This window comes from Lutra lutra, chromosome 8 (genome assembly GCF_902655055.1).
Source record: "Lutra lutra chromosome 8, mLutLut1.2, whole genome shotgun sequence".
In the NCBI taxonomy this organism is placed as follows: Eukaryota; Metazoa; Chordata; class Mammalia; order Carnivora; family Mustelidae; genus Lutra; species Lutra lutra.
The window spans coordinates 125,203,434-125,223,325 of record NC_062285.1 but is presented as its reverse complement, the minus strand read 5'-3'; the positions used below and the strand labels follow the sequence as shown (position 1 = coordinate 125,223,325).

The window sequence follows — 19,892 nt, the reverse complement described above, 5'->3', positions numbered from 1 at the left end:
GAGTTGGGCTAATTGCAAATGAACTCAATCTAATTAAAACTATAGCCCAGCACCAGTTCAACTTAATTTGTGAAGGAATCTGAAGGCTCAGTTCCTCACTTAATTTTCACTGTTCCTTTTTTTTTTTTTCTTCACAATGTCCCGGAAAAAAAATGTGTAACATCCCCCAATGGAGGAACCATAACCCATAATCAAGAAAAAGCCAATAGAAGCAGATGCAATAGGTGAACAGATATTGGAATCATTAGATAAGAACTTGAAAATAATAATTATAAATTTGTTTTTAAAAATATATGAGAGGGACCTCTTAGTGGCTCAGTTGGTTAAGCATCTGTCTCATTGATTTTGGCTCCGATCATGATCTCAGTGTTGTGAGATCAAGCCTCACATCGGGCTCTGTGCTGGGCATGAAGTCTGCTTGAGAATTCTCCCTCTGACCCTCTCTCCTCTCTCTCTCTCTCTCTTAAAAAGAGAAAAATATATATATTTATATAGTATATCTGTGTGTGTGTGTATATATTTGTATACTATATATGTATATGCATATATATACATATACAGGGAAATATATATTTTTTATGTAATATATATATACATATACACACACACAGGGAAATGTGTGTGTGTGTGTATATATATATATATACAGGGAAATGTGTATACACACACACACACACACACACACACAGGGAAAGAAGGGTGCAGGGAATTTTAGGAGAAAAATGGAAACTCCTAAAAGCAGACATCTTAGAACTGAAAAATCTAAAATCAAAATTCATTGGATGAGTAGTTTCATAATAAACTGAACACTAGAAAACAAAGTATCAGTGAGCTTAAGATAGGTTGATAAGAATTATCTGATCTGAAACGCAGGGAGAAAAAAATGAGCAGAGCATCAATGAACTGTAGACAGTATCAAGTGATCTAACGTACATGTATCTTGGAGTCCCAGAAAAAAAAATGATATAAAAAACATTTTTTTGAAAAAATTAATGCCCAAGACATCTTTCAAAAGTTTATTGAAAACATCAAACCAGAGATCTGAGAAGTTCAGCAAACTTCAAGAAGGTTAAAAAGAAAATGACATCCAAGCACATTGTCTTCAAACTTGGAAAACCAAAGATAAAGGAACATAAGAATAAGTAGGAGTTAGGCAGGCAGCGGTGTTCAGAGAACAAAGGAGATTGTTCCAGGCAAAGGACACAATATGTTTAAGCCCCACAGCAATTCCTGCTTTCAAGAATGTAAAGACATTTGGGGGGTGTTAAATGGAGAAGACAGTGAGAAGTGAGGTTAGAGAGGTGAGCAAGAGCCATGCAGAGGGCCTTGTGAGCCCATTAAACTGAGGGAAAAGAGAAACAAAAGTATATCCTGGGTAACAATCAGATTTGTCTTTGTAAATAATCACTATACAGATATAACGTGTAGGCTGGAGAGACCAAAGATGGAGGCAGGAAGAGGCTATTGCAGTAACATTGGACAATGTTAGAACTTGAGATGTGGCCATAAAGTTGGAAAATTGCAGATAGATTGAAAAGCTGTAGGAACCTAGAAGACATACAACTAGATGGATGTTTAAATGTAAAGGAGAGTGGAGTAAAACGTGACTGTTACAGCTATGTAACTTTTTTCCGGGCTTGCCTGCTACCCTCATGTCACTCTCATTATCTTATGCCAAACAGAACGACTGTCCTCAACTACAATTCAGATCATGACACTTCCCTCCTTAAAGCTCTTCAGTCGCTCCCATCATGCTTCTGCTTGAAATCTTTCCATGAATTCCCATCTTTTTGATGATCTAAATGGGTGCATTTCCATCGGCGTTTGCCTCACTTGTAGCATTTGACGTTTTATTTCATGTTTTTAAGTCCTTAGGAAACAAGTTTTGTCCCCTCCTTCAGGGCATAAACCTCTCCCAGTGCAGCAAATTCAATTTTTGTATTCCCCACAGGACCTAGGAGAGTATCCAGCACTTAGGTTTTCAAAATGTGTATTTTTTTTTTATTAATGAATTACTTAGCTATTTATATAACAGAGTGGGGTAAGCAGGGATAACCTCAACCAGACTCAGTGTTCTCTTTTTTTTGTTGTTTTGCTCCCTTTTTATGACTTTACTGCTAAAACCGGAGCCTTGCGCCGCCCCGCGCCCCTGCGTCTGACGTCACAATCCAGATTTGAACTACCAATACCAGAATGCCGTGTAAAGAGGCGGGTTCTACGGGAGCATCCGAGCGATTGGCGAGCGGAGGAGTTTCCTTCCGGTGGGAAGGGCGTCGGAGGCGGGGACTAGGGGGAGGTGTTTGAACATTATTACCGGGTTGGGCGGGCCCCGTCTGGGAGGGGTTTGTGCGTGAGCCTTGAGTCCCCCGCCCGCTGAGGAGATGGATGAGGACGGGCTTCCTCTCATGGGGTCAGGCATAGACCTGACCAAGGTTTGTAAAAAACCGAGTTGATATTAGGCAACCTGGGAGGAGATTGAGGAATGGACGCTCGGTCCCCAGGGACACCCCATCTCTCCATATCCAAGTCTGTGCCTGGCCCCGGGCCTTTCTGGTCCCGCTCTCCGGGGGGGTAGAGTCCCGCAGTTCGCCTTAAAAAGGGTTCCCTCTTGATCCGTCTAAGGGGGTGGTATGTCTTTCACAGCCTTTGCTTCCCGTGTTCAGAGTCGCTCTACGCATGTTTTACACGATGGCGGCAGAGGCAGGTTGCGACCTCTAACCCCACGTCTTTTATTTAGCCCCTAAGGTTTTTTTGTGTGTGTTTATGTGTGTTGCCTTTACCTGCTAAAGTTCCCACTTGTGAATCCAACGCCCTTTCTCAAACTTCGCAACTTCTGTCCTCATCGGACACCCCACCCCCACAGTTTAGAAAAACAAGTTAGTGACTATTCATAGTACTTCCAGTAACTCCTATAACACAGGGACACATAGATAAATAGATAGATAGATGGTTGTACATATATAAAATTGACGTCAAGGGGTTTGCACGGTGTACTTTGTCCTGTGAAAATCGTGTTTGTTTTTACATAACACAGGTGCCAGCTATTCAACAGAAAAGAACGGTGGCATTTCTAAACCAGTTTGTGGTGCACACTGTACAGTTCCTCAACCGCTTTTCTACAGTTTGTGAGGAGGTAGGTCTGGATACTGGCTTAATGAGTAGTCTAGAAATCATCTTGCACTTTTAAAAGTGGCAAATGAGTAAAACAAAAATTACAGTCTGTATATTCATGTACCATCACCTCTTGTCACCCAGTTATTGTGTTAACATACCTTATATCCTCTCTGATTCTGTATCATCAATCTTGCATTCCACCTCTGCTGAATTAATTTTTAAGAGGCCTTTGTGAGATAGTTCACTAAGGCTTATGGGACTAAAGAGAATAAAAGGAATTCCAAGATTTCACAGTCAAAACCATTTCTTTACTTTGAAATCTTGTTTCTTTTATCCCAATGTCTTACATTTCTAAGTACACATTGTTTTCAGTTTATATTAAAATTATTGGGGCGCCTAGGTGGTTCAGTCAGTTAAGTGTCTGCCTTTGGCTCAGATCAGGATCCTGGGGATCGACCCCCACATTGGGCTCCCTGCTCAGTAGGGAGTCTACTTCTCCCTTTGCCACTCCCCTTGCTCGCTCTATCTCTCTCTTTCTCTCTAAGAAAGAAAGGAAGAAAAAGAAAGGGAGAGGAGGGTGAGAGAGAGATTGGGAGGAAGGAAGCAAGGAAGGAAGGAAGAGAAAGAAAGAACATCTTTAAAAAAAATTATTTAACATTCCTTGATCCAAAAGGTGGTTTGGGAAGTAGCCTGGAAACATAACTTTAGTATCAAATATCATTATGAAAATAATAAAAATACTTTCAGCAAATGACTACTTAAGGATTGGGTACCAGATTCAGCAACCCCTGTTTTGTTTTGTTTTTTTCTTAAAAAGAAAAGGGAATAGAAAGGAAATAGAATCATGAGTTGAAATTGGGTATAAGAAAGGAGGAAAAGGAATAAAACAAGATCATTTACAGGTAAATGAATTAAAACAGTATTTAATTCATTCTGTTTTATTTATAAGGTATAGGTTCAGCAAGTAGTTTTTGTTAGGTGTATTGTTATTAACAAAAATTGTAAGGAGACAGGAAAATATTTTTATTGTATAACATCCGTTATTTTTGTCCAATTCGCAGTCTCTAGTCCAAACCTCTTCTGCCTTCTCACTGAAACAAAAGAAAGTGAAATATGATACGATAATTGATAAAGTAAGGGACTCAGTTCATTATATTTCATCTAACAGACCCAGAGCTAGGTGCTTGCTTCCATGGGTTTTATCTCATACCAAGGTCTCTCTAAATGGGATATAGAATTGACTGACTAAAGAGTGGTAAACCAAGGATTACTGGATTTAGTCCTTCAGTTTTTATACCAGGGTAGGTAGGGTGGAGAGAATCAGTTCAAGGATTGTTGGCAGAAAAGAACAAATACTCCATCTCCATACTCCTTATCACCAGGTTTAAAAAAAAAAAAAAAATTAAACAGTAACCAGCAAACACACCTATGAAAGCAACTCCGGTAAGCTGCCCTGAGGCAGGGGTAGCCCCTCACCTTTGCGGTGCTTAATAATTTTTGCTGCCTGGGTGGTGAGTGCTGTCTACTGGAGACTATATCAAATATAACAATAATCCTTTCTTTTTCAATGATTGCTTATGCATTATCCAAGCCACATGATTCACTCTTTAACCCCCTTCTGTTTCTCTCTCAACTTTCCCTCAATTGTTTTGAATGTATCACTATTCCCTAGCTCTTCCTGAATCCTAGAGAGAAGTTTCTTGACCAAAAACCCATGAAGTTTAAAGGTAATTTATTGCCTTTTTATCCTTAATGAATGGTAGTCTAGAGTTGACCCTAACTCATTATTTACAATTCATATTTTAGCAGTTTGGGTATTTATGTCAATTGTAGACTGTTTGCTTGGTGTGATGACAATAGTATTTATTGTGTGCTTACTCTGTGCTAGGCTTTGTGCTAAGTGTTCTACATGTATTCAGTTATCACAGACCAACCCTTTGAGAGAGGTCCAATTTTCTATTTTTTAGAAATACAGAAGTTGAAATGTAGAAAGATTTAAATTATTTGCTTAGTCCTTATTCAATCAACATATATTTGTGTGTATGGTATTTATAGTTGTAGTCACTATTCTTACTTTCCCACACTCACACACACACCTAATAACAGGAAAAACCAGAAAGGTTTCACTCTTCTCTTATATTGCACCTTCTGATCTGGGTGAGAGGCATGTTTACATCATTTTCAAATAAGAGACTGTAATGAGCTATTTCAGAATTTATTTTTTAGATTTGTATTCTCTTCTTTGGTATGCCATGTCCATTTGGTGTCTTTTTTGATATGATAAATCCCAAGGATATAATATATGTATTCAAACATCAAGTGCCCTTTTTTTCTCTTTGAATTAAGATCAAAGTGATTTTTCAAAATGGGTTGTTGTTTGTTAATAGCACCTATTAGACTCATTGGTCCTTGTTTAGTTAAAGCCTTAAACAGAAGCCAAAATGACTATGTCTCCCTCAACAAAAAAGGAAACTCAGATGTTATTTTTTTTTTAATTGGAAGTGAATTGGGGGAAAAGAAAAAACCTGGGGTTTTTTTGTTTTGTTTTGTTTTTTGTTTTTCCCATAATCTGGTTTGAACCAAACCCAAATTATAACAACTTTAGTCACAGCTAAACTCAACTGGAAGTAAATTTGAAGCAAATGGTTAGGGCTCTTTCTTCATCACTAATACTAGTTTTAGAGTTCTCTAATAAAAAGAAAAGTGAAGAATTTAACTTTTTAAAAAAATACCAGGGTACTTTGTAACTCTTCTGATGACTGGAACCAGGGTAAGAAGAAAGGTTGGAAGACAGAGAAAGGAAAGTAGTTGAATCAGACCCAAGTTACAAAGTTCTTCCTTCACAAATCCCCAGTTAGCATTTCTTTTCTGGCCCTAATCAGAAAAATCTTACGGTATTCCATTGGGTGTGCAAATTTAAAACGGAATGGAATGAGGAGTGCAATGCAAGTTCTATGCATATCGCAGATAAAACTGAGCAGAAATTTAACCTTATAATGAATTTTGAAGTGAAAGGTATTCTATAAACAGGGCAATCACATGTGTTATTTTGACTCTGACTTGTAACCCTAGAATATGGAGTTTTTAATCATTTTTTAAGTATTAGGGAGGGCATGTATTGCATGGAGCACTGGGTGTGGTGCAAAAATAATGAATACTGTTACGCTGAAAAGAAAAAAAATTTTTTTTAAAAATTAAAAAAAAATAATCCGAACTATTTCTTTTTTCTAAATTCTTTAAGGAATAGGAAAAATTACTGAGAATACTCATATAACCTAAAAAATTTTATCGTGCTTATCATCTGCATCCAGTTTTTAAGCACACCATTGAACTTAACCTTCAGCCAAATAATCTTGCTTAAAACTATATTTACTGCTACAACTTTTATAACTGGTTTTACAACTTTCACAACTGCTGGTCTTAAGTGTCAGATGAAGCTTAATAAAACCATCAGTTGCATCCCTTTCTGGCTTATAAGACATATTCAACCCAGTGTGATATACCAAGGGATCCATTGTTTTAAAATGTTTCTCTTTTAGAGAACTGGATGTGCAAACTGGGTATTTTACAATCCTGAAAAGCCACAGTATCTTATTTTTGTTTCCATGTTCAACTATTAACTCCATATTTCTTCCTTTCATCTTCTTTTTCACTTTAATAAAACGCACCACCTTAGAAATAGGTGGGTGATAAATCAAGAAATTTTCAGCTTATTTGGCAAACTTCAGGTACTTTGCAAATTCCCTTATTGTCCCAAACCAAGATATTTCAGGTTTTCTTTTTAATTTATTTTTTAAGTGTTCCAAAATTCATTGTTTATGCACCTTACCCAGTGCTCCATGCAATACGTGCTCTCCTTAATACCCACCACCAGGCTCACCGAATCCCCCACCCCTTTACCCTCCAAAACCCTCAGTTTGTTTCTCAGAGTCCACATTCTCTCATGGTTTGTCTCCCCCTCCGATTTCCCCCAACTCACTTCTCTTCTCCATCTCCCAGTATCTTCCATTATTCCTTGTGCTTCACAAGTAAGTGAAACCATATGATAATTGACTCTCTCTGCTTGACTTAATTTACTCAGCTTAATCTCCTCCAGTCCCATCCATGTTGATACAAAAGTTGGATATTCATCCTTTCTGATGGAGGCATAATATTCCATTGTATATATGGGCCATATCTTTATCCATTCGTCTGTTGAATCCTTAGCAAAGATAAGCGAATGGTTAAGTGGATGGGAAAGACTTGTTATCTTTCAATTGTCTTTCTGCTAGAACTTTCAAGTAACTTTACAGTTACTTTACAGTAACTTTACAGTTACTATCATTGATCATGTTTCTTATATCCATAATCATCTACACTTTAGCCAGTGGTTCTCAACAAAGGAAGATTTGGCAATATCTAGAGGTGTTTTTAGTGGGGGTAGAAGTCAGAGATTCTACTAACTATCCTGCAGAGCACAGGAAGCCCCTTACAATGAAGAATTATCCAGCCCAAAATGTCAATAGAGCCAAGGTTGAATAGTTTGGAGTTTTGGAAGGAAAATGCAGGAGGCATAAAAATCTCAGAAATGAACTTCAACAACCCAAAAATGAAGCCAGGTACACTTTTGTCAAGTGACAATGGCTTTCTAAAAATAAATATATTTATGTATGTTATGTCAATAATTACATGGGAACAGACTCAAAAATATTCATTATGCTGAATTATCTTTGAAAAGCAGAGGTTCTTGGGGCTCCTGGGTGGCTCAGTCAGTTAAGTGTCTGCTGTCGGCTTGGGTCATGTTCTCCAGGTCATGGGATCCAGCTCCTTGCTTCTTGCTCAGCCCAGAGTCTGAGTTTCTCCCCTTTTGTCCCTCATGTAACACGTGCTCTCTCTCTTTCTCTCTCAAATAAATAAAAAAATTAAATCTTAAAGAAAAAAGAAGAAAAGCAGTGGTTCTTAATTTTGCCATGGACCCTTTGGCAGTCCAGTGAAAAGAAATTAATATTTTTAAATGCATAAAACAAAATGTGAGGGATTGCAAAAGATACTGATTATATACTTTAAGGACCTCAAAATTGTGATACAGTAATATGTCCTATATTAGAGTATTAAATTATAGAATCCAGATTAACATATTTAACATGTTTAATATTTTAGACTCAAAATCCAGCCTTAGAAAAGATGGATAATACCTTTATGGATAATAAAATAATATGATATATCCATAACAAAAATCTTCCCTAGCCAGGAGGAAAAGCCTTTTGTTGATCTGATTTTGAGAAAATCAGTTATATCCTGGTTGTAAGCTTGGGGTATATGAACTTGGACAGGGAAAAAAACCTCTATATATTTTTTTTATTTACCTCTGATTTTAGTTTCACACTTTCTTTCTTTGTTTTTTAAAGGTTTTATTTATTTATTTGACAGAGATCATAAGTAGGCAGAGGCGGGGGGAAGCAGGCTCCCTGCTGAGCAGAGAATCCCAGAGGATCATGACCTGAGCCGAAGGCAGAGGCTTTAACCCACTGAGCCACCCAGGCGCCCCTCACATTTTCTTTAAATTTAGTCAACAAAGGGGCGCCTAGGTCGCTCAGTCAAATAAGGGTCTAACTCTTGGTTTGCAGTCAGGTCGTGATCTCTGAAGTGGTGGGATCCAGCCCCATGTTGGGCTACACACACAGCATGGAGTCTGCTTGAGATTCTCTTTCCCTTTCCCTCTGTCCCTGCCCCCACTCACATGCTATTAATTAATTAATTAATTAAAATCTTATAAAAGTATTTAGTCAAAAAAATTACAGGAGAGACTCTTGCCAGCAGAAATCATAGATCTTTTTATATTAAATTAGTAACTTCCTTATATTTCACTATTACAGTTATTATCAGATTAGATATCAAAGATATTGAAATAAATTATTATAAATTAAAATATATTGATGTTTAGATCATTGTTAATGTCTTGCATGAATAAATCTTTCATGTAATCTTGTTTTATTTAGAAAAGTCATTTTATTTTGGTTAGGTTTTGATAATCATAGGTGAGAATGGGTAAAGTGAGTGTCAAAGCAAAAGGGTGATATTCTAAAAAAATCTGTTTCAAAAAAAACTAGGAATTACTGCTCTAGAAAGTATAACCTTTTTTTCCAAGCCTCTTTAGTCTTCCTTATCAACAAGTAGTTTTCCAAATAAATATTTTCATCATTATTTGCTTGTTTACCAAGTCTTATATTAAAATCCTTAACCCATCATGTGTGAGTATTTGAGTATCTATTTAAGGGCAATTTCGTTTTATCATCTAACCCTGAAAAATTTTTTAAATACTTCCAGATAAACAGCATCTATTTTAGGAAATTATATCAGAATAATTTGATTCCTTTTATTTTACACAGTAGCATATTAGTCTTTGGGAGAACTGGATTGATGACTTCTTAGCTTTCATTAACAAAAATTCTATTTATGCATTGCCTGGGAATTTTCCATCTTGGTTTTTTAAATTATGTTTTGAGGTTTTTTTGTTTTGTTTTTGATTTTGGGGTTTGGGTTGGTTTTTTTTTTAGTTAATAAACTTTTTTGGAAAAGTTTACACTGAGTATTGTACATAAACAATGAATATTGGAACACTGCATCAAAAACTAAAGATGTATTTTATGGTGATTAGCATAACACAATAAAAAGCTAAAAAAATTAAAATTAAAATTAAAAAAATAATTTGAGGTTCACAGCAAAACTAAGCAGGAAGTGTTGAGTTCCGCATATACTCCTTGCATCCCTGAGTTCACAGAGCACAGCTTTCCCTATCAACATCCCCCACCAGTATGGTACATTTGTTACAATCTATATTGACACATTGTCATCACCCAGAGTCTATGGCATCATGTTTTAACAAGGTATAATTCTTTCAGACAGTTTAAAATTCTTTCAAAAATAGTATCTGGAGTTGGAATGTTTGAGTTCAGATGATTTTACTTGTATAAAAACTCAGTTTTCTCTCTTTAAAATTGGCATGATAACAGTTCCTGCTTTATACATTTGGTGTGAGATTTCAAATGATATGTTACATACACAGTGTAGCATAGTAAGGTAAATGCTCAGATTTTTTTTTTTTTTAAGATTTTATTTATTTATTTGACAGAGATCACAAGTAGGCAGAGAAGCAGGCAGAGAGAGAGAGGAAGGGAAGCAGGCTCCCGGCCGAGCAGAGAGCCCCACGCGGGGCTCGATCCCAGGACCCTGGGATCATGACCTGAGCCGAAAGCAGAGGCTTTAACCCACTGAGCCACCCAGGCGCCCCTGCTCAGATGTTTTTAATAATGGTGATTATTGCTTAAAAGTACACTTACTTATATAGGAGCGCCTGTGTGGCTCAGTCATTTAAGCATCTGATCCTTGATTTTGGCTTGGGTCATGATCTCAGGGTCATGCTTTGGGCTCCTTGCTGAGTGTGGAGCCTGCTTAAGGTTCTCTCTCCCTCTCCCTTTGTCACTCCCCTTTCACCCCCTTCAAGGACACATACTCTCCAAATAAATAAATAAAAGTACATTCATATAAATATATCTAAACAAATATTAATTTTAATTCATATTTTTCTGTTTATTTTAATCCAACCAATACAAGTAGTTTTAGATAAGCTAGAAATTATCTCACTTTATAAATTAACTTATTGTAGGATTTCTGCAATTATTAAGCTTCTCTAATGAATTAAAAAACTGATGAAATTTGCAAAAATTTAATTTCCATGATTTCCAAGAAAACACTTCTAATTTGGAGAGGAATTCATTCATATAATGATTTATAAACCTGTATTTATGTTTACATTAAAGCCTTATGTGAGCAAATACTAGAGCTCAAAGTTAAACTTAGCCTTGAGTGCCATTTAAGCCTAGATGTTAGGGGACCTGGGTGGCACATTCGGTTGAACCTCTGACTTTTGGTTTTGGCTCAGGTCGTGATCTCAGGGTCATGAGGTCCAGACCCAAGTTGGGCTCTGCACTGGGCACAGATTGTGCCTGAGATTCTCTCTCCTCCTTCCCTGCCCCTCCCACTTGTGCTCTCTCTCTCTCTAAAATAAATAAATAAAACTTTTTTTTTTTTTTTAACTAGGTTCTAATGTTTTATTTCTTAATTATAGCTTTGTAGATACCAGGGTGCTCATCTTAAAAGCTCTAACTCCACTGTGGCTGACTTCAGTTTTTTTCCCCTCTAAATGTGGGCAAATGACCATTTCTTTTTTTTTTTTTTTCTTTTTTTTTTCCTTCTTTTTTTTTCTTTTTTTTTTTTTAAGATTTTATTTATTTAGTTGAGAGAGAGAGAGTGAGAGAGAGCATGAGAGGGGAGAATGTCAGAGGGAGAAGCAGATTCCTCATGGGGCTGGGAGCCGGATGTGGGACTCCATCCTGGGACTCCAGGACCATAACCTGAGCCCAAGGCAGTTGCTTAACCAACTGAGCCACCTGGGCGCCCTCAAATGACCATTTCTTGGGGGTGTTAAAATTCTGCTTAGGAGTTAGTCAGGATCTTGTTAATACCCCAGAAAGCAGTCAGAGTGCCACACATCTGCCAACTGGCAAATGTGCCAACTGCTCTTGGACTGTATTACAGAGTATAATAATGTTTAGGATTAGAAAGTTTTAAGTAAATGCTCTTGTGGATCATATTTTATGATGTTACTTTTATTTGTGTGGCTGTAAATAGTACACACACGTACGGGTAATTTAATTGTACAGAATAACTAGAGCATGGTAAGCTTTTGGTTGTTTTATCTTGGATTTTGATGGTAGGTTGATTCCTTTTGCTTTTTAGTACTCTGATTTTTTTCTATTTGTTTTATTTCTTTCCAACCTGAACTGACTCATCTTCTAATTTCATCCTCTTTAATTTTCAAACTTAAAAAATTTAAATTTGGGGGGCGCCTGGGTGGCTCAGTGGGTTAAGGCCTCTGCCTTCGGCTCAGGTCATGATCCCAGGGTCCTGGGATCGAGCCCCGCATCGGGCTCTCTCCTCAGCGGGAAGCCTGCTTCTCCCTCTCTCTCTCTGCCTGCCTCTCTGCCTACTTGTGATTTCTGTCTGTCAAATAAATAAATAAAATCTTTAAAAAAAAAAAAATTAAATTTGGGACTAATTATGTATACTAATTGCAAAACTTGTTTAAATAACTTAAAAAGACGGATCTTGTTCCAGGCTGTGTTTAGCTAATTTTTATTCTTGTTTTATATGAAAAGTTCCTTCATTCATCAACAAACAATTATTAGACTCCTATTAAGTTTTAGGTACTGTTCTGGGCATGAGGTCTATAACAGCGAACAAAAATCTCTATTCTGGAAGAAGTTTACATTCTGGTCCCGGTGACTGTATATGGATGTCATAATGACTTTGTTAAGGCTGATAAGGTAATTTTTGCTTATCTGTGAATACAGTTTTTATAAAGTAGCTATGAAACATGTTAATGAAGATAACAGAATCCTTGAGCTCCCATTCCTACTCATGTAAATAAGAGAATACTGTATTAGAAAATGACTAATACTTAAACCATAGTTTTTTGTTTTTTGTTTTTTTCAAATCTGCCCTTTGTTATTCTGTTAAGAGTTCATTTCAATCAGACGTTATTCTTATGTTCAAATCTTTCTTTTCCAGAAACTGGCAGACCTTTCTCTTCGTATCCAGCAAATTGAAACAACTCTCAATATTTTGGATGCAAAGGTTTGTATTTCTGAATAACTTATAGTATAAACTTTGCTCCACATATACCCCTTTCTCAGTCATACTTAACTTTAATTGCATTTGGGAATGAATTCAATTTAGCTTCTGCATCTGTGAGGTGGTGTAGTGTTTTTTTGTTTGTTCTTAATTCATTATAATTACAAAGAAAATAATACTCATTATGAACCGTTAACTGAGTTTGTTTAAATGTACACATGAATTGAAATTTCTTTCATTATTCTAGTCAAAAGCATGTGAGTAACATGTTAACAAATCGGGATGTTCTGTAGTTCACTTCATTTGATGGAAAATTCACAATTATAGTAATCATTTGATAACACAGTAAAAATTACACAAAACTTCAAATTTTGCTTCAGAGCAAAATTTGGAGAAAATATCAGCTATTTTCTATTTGTAAATATATTGAATGCTAATGAAGAGTACCAATTTTGATGTCAGAAATTACATAATATATTGGGTGCCTGGATGGCTCAGTGGGTTAAAGCCTCTGCCTTCGGCTCAGGTCATGATTCCAGGGTCCTGGGATCGAGCCCCGCATCGGGCTTTCTGCTCAGCGGGGAGCCTGCTTCCCCCTCTCTCTCTCTGCCTTCCTCTGCCTACTTGTGATCTCTGTCTGTCAGATGAATAAATAAAATCTTAAAAAAAAAAAAAAAGAAAAAGAAAAAAGAAGTTACATTATATAACTAACAAAAATAAAGAGTTTTGATTTTAAAGCTTACGGTTCAGTGTTTTCCCTGATTATAATACTTAGTATAATTATATAATAGTATATTTTTGTGACTCTGTCCTTTTATAAAAAATCAATCTAAAAATATATTTTGAATATTTATGGGAAAGTAAAATGGCTAAAGCTTTAGCATAAGGATCAGAATGTCTAGTTTGTGCTTTCTATATCTTGTGGACTTCAGCCACTACATTTCTCTCAAAACATTTCTGTAGCTTGGAAATTTAGGGTACCTGGCCTTGACCATGTTGAACATAATCTCCTAGCAGCCATACCTACTTGGAACTATTTGGGACGGGGCACTGTGCTAAGGACTGTCAGCAGTCAGCGGTTCTCAATGAGTATTGCTGCTTCAGATCTTACTACCATTGTTTTTTTTCTCTTCATTATTCTTCATTATGAGTATGTGCCTTATTTTAATGTTTGGGGAATTCTTGAGTTAGAGTCCATAGTCACAAGTTAAGATATTGTATGGACAAATTTGCCTTAATTATTTCCATAGCCATAAAATTAATTCCTAAAGTTAGCCAAACATCTGACAAATGTCTATCACTGATATCAGAATGAAATCAGAAAAGAGTGTTTGCTTGGATCCTGCAAATCCAACCTGAAATACATAACCACTTGACAGCATGCCCATCTTTTGTCTGTGAAAAAATAACATATTTTAGTAACATTTAGTGGTAAATGTTTAAAGAAAGAAAAAAATAATGAGCTATGTCAGACATTAAAATGTGATGACAGAAGTTATGTCAGTTCCCAGATAATTCAAACTTAAAATGTGCTGCAAAGGACTTTTTTCCTACAAAATATGTTTAATAAAAATTTTCTTACAACTTTGTGAGTTAAGTTTTCTTATCCCCACTTTCCAGGGGAGAAAATTGATATTAAGGAGATTTACAGACAGTCACATAGCTTGTGACTTAACCTTAGACAGTCTGACTCGAAAGCCCATGCTTTTATTTCTTATACTAGGATTCCTTATATTTTTAAAAATAATTCCTAGGGAAAGAATGGTTATGAGTGAAGTTAGATTTATGAGAAATTATTTGAAAATATTTTATTTGTGAATACCTTTCACTTTTAAGTAGTTTATAGCATGGGGAATTTCAGACACCAAAGATGAGATTTTTATATACCCTATTTCTATAGGCTTAAAAACTTAAGGTAGCTATCAAAAATGCACACACTTAGAAACTTAGAGCTAACATTAACTAAGCATCTAATATAAATAATATAATATAAAATGCTATAAATATATAAATATAATAAAATATTTACTCGTAATGAATAAATATTCTAAATATTTATATGTTTATATTATAAAATAATATAAATATATAAAATAATATAAATATAAACTAAGCAGCTAATATTATCTTCAAATGCCAACATTAATTTTCTTTTCTCAGTTGTCATCTATCCCAGGCCTAGATGATGTGACATTTGAAGTATCACCTGTAAGTGTCACTGGTGTCACAAAAGAATCACATTCTGAAACCACTTCAGAGAAATCACAAGTAAGTATTTAAGTTCCAGGAAGCATGAGTAGGTCTTCTTGGTTAAACCAGACAAACCTAGCAGCAGTTTTGAAGGAAGTTAAATAAAGATGTAAAACTTTGAATAGTAACATTTTAAAACCTTGACATAGAAAAGGAAGTTTGAAAAAAGTTAACTGTTTTATGGTTATTTTGAAGAATTCCCTGAAGTTAATATTTTCTTTGCCTGTAAAAGAGAAACTATAAAATAGGAATAAGAGAAATCTTGAACATAACAGTGCTCTTCAAGTTCACTATGGACATTTTTCCTACATTTTTATAAGGATACTTTTAAAATGTCTTATTATAAAGACCTTCAAACACACACAAAAGTAGAATATTACAATTAATAACTAAATGTCCATTACCCAGATTCTCTGGTAAAAATTTTCTTACATTTGCTTCATCTATTTTTTTTTATCACCTGCTAAAGTGAACCTCAGGCATCATAGCATTTCACCGCTGTGTAATTCCTTGAGCATCTCTGAAAAGTTCGGGCATTTTCCTTTATAACCACAATGCTTTTATCATACACAATATAATTAGCAATAATTCCCAAGTGTCATCTAACCCCTCGCTACTCAAAGATTACTCCAGGTACCAGCACCGTGGGCATCACCTGGGGGCCTTGTCAGAAACAAAGAACCTCAGGCTCCATCCCAGACCTACTGAATCACAATCTATATTCTCATAAGATCGTTGGGTGACTCATAGGCTCTTGAAATTTGAGAGATACTGATCTAGAAATATCAAGTATCTGAAAAGTGTGGTTTTGGAGTTGATTTGTTCAAATCAGCATGCTGGTAAGGGCCACACTTTATATTTGGATCTTATGTCTTAATGTTCATTTATGCCCTGCAATCATTTAAATATTATATTACTTTTTATTTCAACAAATAAAAATTCTTATTGTTGCAGAATAGATAGTCTCTAGTGTATCTCAGGGAGGTATTAAAATTCAAAATAAAATAATCACTAAAGATAGTGGTCTATCTAGTTATACTGAACAAATTGACTTCTTAGCTATATGAGATTCTGCATTTGTACCTGGAGATTCTTCTCACAGGATATTTTCTAGGTTATGATTATGTTGGCTGTGATGATAATGACTAACATGCAGAGCGTGCTTAACTGTTTATCTCTGAAGCAATTCTTTTAAGTGCTTTTCAGAAATTAACTCATTTAATTATCACAACAGCCCTATGAAGTAAATACTATATTATCACTGCTACTTCACTGATATATGAAATGATATGCATAGAGGTTGAGTTACTTACCAAAGGTCAAAAGAACAAGTGTTAAGAGCTGGAATTTTAACCCAGGCAATCCAATGCCAAGAGTCCTAGCTCTCACCTACTGTGCTACACTGTCTCCAGCACCTATGTTGAATTCATTAAATATATTGAACACACATGGTACAAGGCCATGGGAGGAGCCATAAATTTAGTTATATGTTTTGGGGGAAAAAAATAGATGACCATTTACTTAACAATTAGATATTAGAAAATTTAATATCCATTTAATTAATATAGCAAATTGTATTATCATGGCCACTGAAATATATATAATATACAAGAAAAAAATCCAGGTGTTTTAGAGAAGTTTAAACTCACAAGGTCCTTTTAATTAAATATGGACTGTGCTTTTTCTAAAACAGGCATGTATAAAAACATTAAGAAAATATTTTCACTCTATCTTGCAGTTATTCTTTGGTGGATATTAGCCATCATATGTTTAAGTGGTGGTATCTGTCTAATTTTGAATATTAATTTTTTCAGGTGTTATTATGAATGCCGTCTATAATGTGTATTTTAAAACTTATGTGATTGTGTTGGTCCTTCTTATTTAAGGTCTCAAAAAATTGATTACGAATAATCACAGCTAAATTTTCTAAAATTCAGAATAATCTGGTATATTTTGTTAATTATATTTAAAAAATATATATTAATTCATTTGGACAATTTATGAAGATTTGTTGGCTTCCTGGGTTTAAAAAATTGGGTCAAGTTGCATGTTGAGTAGTAGCTTGATAAAATACCAGTTCAGCATGTTAATATTCAAATCAACTTCTTATTTCTTCTCCATTGAATTATTTTTTATTAAAGTTATTTTTTATGTAAAATATTTTGAGATGGACTTAAGTACTACTTAACACAGAATTTCCATGGGCATTACAAACTCACTCATCTGATAAAGTATAATCATGTACTTTTTTAATCACTCATTCATTTCAATCTCTAATCTATACGAGTCAAAGACCCAAGTCTTGTATTCTGCATACTGATTTTTCTGCAACTTTAATTTCATGGTTCAGATCTTATCATTACTCACAATAGAACATCCAATTGTGCAGATTGAGATTGAGAATAAAATGAAGGACAGTTGAGAGATATGATAGAGGATTTAACGGGTCATTCAAATAGCAAAGGTGTAAGGGCTGACATAATTAAATCTTGTTGAGATCTTGGTTATTAGGCAAAGTTAAGGCTGAGTTTTGAAATTCGTTGATCCTATGTGTAATTAATTCTCATTTGTTCCATTGTACTATTGTATGAGTTTATTGTCTATAATTTTTTTTAAAAACATACTTGGGTCTTGTTTGAATTTTTTATTTAATTAAATGTTTTGGATTTTTTGTATTCATGTATTTTTAAGATGAATTATATATATATATGTATAAATATATATATATATATACACACATACACACACACGCTCAGTTTTGTATACTTAGTGTTATATAATGGGAGAAACATCTATTCATTTAACACAGTACTATGCAGAGTGAGAACTGCCTATATGATAAAAGCATTTTTATCTAAAAAGACCATTCCCCAGTATTCTTTATTGTAAGTGGATTAACATTCATAGTTCCATCAGTAGCTGAAAGATACAAAACTAGATAATTTTGTTTGGAAAAATGGGCTTCTCTTCCACAGATTCTCCATGCAGTGCTTTCTAAGATGATAGAATAGCCATATATACTTGGAGTAAAATTATGTAATAAATGAGGAATTCAATTGTATAGATGGGAGTTACCTAGAAAATCAGTTTGCTATCTGCTAGAGTTGAACCATTGGCAAATCAAATAGTTTCATTAGCTTTATTAAAAGTTTTATGAAAATAATATGTCCATCTATAATTCATGTTTTATATTGGCGCTCTGGGGACAACTAAAGTAGAATTCTAGTATTTTTTAATGCCATGAATATATTTGCATTTTTTAAGGAATAATATAAGTTGAAATTAAATGGAACTTCCTCTGAAATCATATTTAAGTATTTGTAAATATTTGGAAACATATATCCCATAATTAAATTATTGGTATTTAAATTTAGAAATAAGATTTTTTTTCTGATATTGATTGTTTTAGAATTATAACAAGATACACCCCTTTTTAAGTAACATAATGGACCCCTTCTATGAATTGTCTAAAGATTTACACCCAATACTCTCTACAGCAGAACAGTTTACAAGACTCTGGACCACAGGAAAGTGAAGTAACACCAGAAAATATCTTAACTGTAGCCAAGGATCCAAGATATGCCAGATATCTCAAAATGGTTCAAGTGGTAAGCTGATTTGGTCTGTCTTCTCTGTCTAGCAGCCTCATTTGAAATTCTTAACCCTAGAGGTTTCATTGTTATTTTTCCTATCTGAGAAAACTGCTAAACTGAGTGACCAAGTTTTCTACTCTTTCACTTCTTTCCTATGTTTAATTAATACCCTGATAAAAAGTAAACAGAGGTCAGATCCTTCTAGTTAAAATTGAGCTCACACTTCAAATTAACGTAGTTTAATATAAATTTATGTAAATTTTTTTGCTTTACATAAAATTATCAGCAAATCTTAGACATATCAGAGGAATGGAAGTGGACTGTTTCTTAAATCATATGACTTTAACTTAATTCCTATATGCTAGTACAAGTAATGGGTTTTGTGTATGTTTATTCTGAATTTCATCTGTCAGTGGTTTGGTCATAGAAGAGAATTTAAGTTTCTTAGCCATTTAAGGTAGATCTTTTAGTACTATATGACTTCAGAATTCTTTTTTTTTTTTCTGAGATATCATTACATGTTCTGATACCAAAAGTATCTACAATTGCCTGTAACAGCAGAAGTTAATTTCATTTCAGTAGAAAGTCCTATTGCAGAGGTTGAAGGAGCTAGCTCATCATTTTTTGGTTAATTAAAAAAACTATGTATTTTTCAAATTCTGTCAAGCAAAAGAAGTACTAATATTAAAGAAGAGGCAGTTTTGTTTTGCTGTCCATGACATTATTTATCACCCAATAATTTAAAAACAAATAGTGTCTGGCAGAAAGAGTGGATTGGTTCATTTAGAAGCAACAGAAGTGACATTGGGAAGAAGAAAGTACATTCACTTTCCCTAGCTGTCCGAAGAAATGAATTTGTCACTTGCATAATTCTTCATTGATAGCCAAAACCCTGGGTTCTAGGCTTTGGAAAAAAATAAATCAGACTTTGAGATGAAAATATATAATGTTCTTTTGTAAGAATAAAGTAGGATTAGTTTGTGCATGAACTATAATAAATTTTAAATCTAGAACCCAGTGAGGCTCTGCTAAGCTTAAAATATGGACTGTTAAAAACTGTCTTACTCTTTCAAATAGAAGAGGAAAAGTTTCAAAATGATTCTGGAAGACTTTTTATTTAGTCTTTTCTTGCTGAACATATATAAAGTAGGAAATAGAAATATCTACTTGATGATATCTACAAGAATGCCTAGAATCTTTGGTAAAAGACTACATCTTAGGATAATTGTTGTATTCTTAATACAGTGCTTCTGACTTTCTAAG

The 19,892-nt window shown here is 34.7% G+C and overlaps 1 protein-coding gene across 12 annotated transcripts in view; it reads left to right on the top strand.

Annotated features, from left to right (window-relative positions):
• Positions 1–2,269: 2,269 nt before the first annotated feature.
• Positions 2,270–19,892, top strand: part of WASHC3 (WASH complex subunit 3) — a 136,862-nt gene continuing 119,239 nt past the window's right edge. For 10 of the 12 annotated variants that reach the window (XR_007129353.1, XR_007129355.1, XR_007129354.1 and 7 more), the window contains exons 1-5: positions 2,270–2,432; positions 3,035–3,133; positions 12,724–12,789; positions 14,947–15,054; positions 18,534–18,644. Coding sequence is in view for 8 of the 12 variants with exons in the window: in XM_047740786.1 (XP_047596742.1) it covers positions 2,382–2,432; positions 3,035–3,133; positions 12,724–12,789; positions 14,947–15,054; positions 18,534–18,644 (435 nt within the window). In the remaining 4 variants the exon portion in view is untranslated. The remainder of the gene's footprint in view (positions 2,433–3,034; positions 3,134–12,723; positions 12,790–14,946; positions 15,055–18,533; positions 18,645–19,892) is intronic. The other 2 variants (XM_047740780.1, XM_047740784.1) reach the window with 1 other exon arrangement.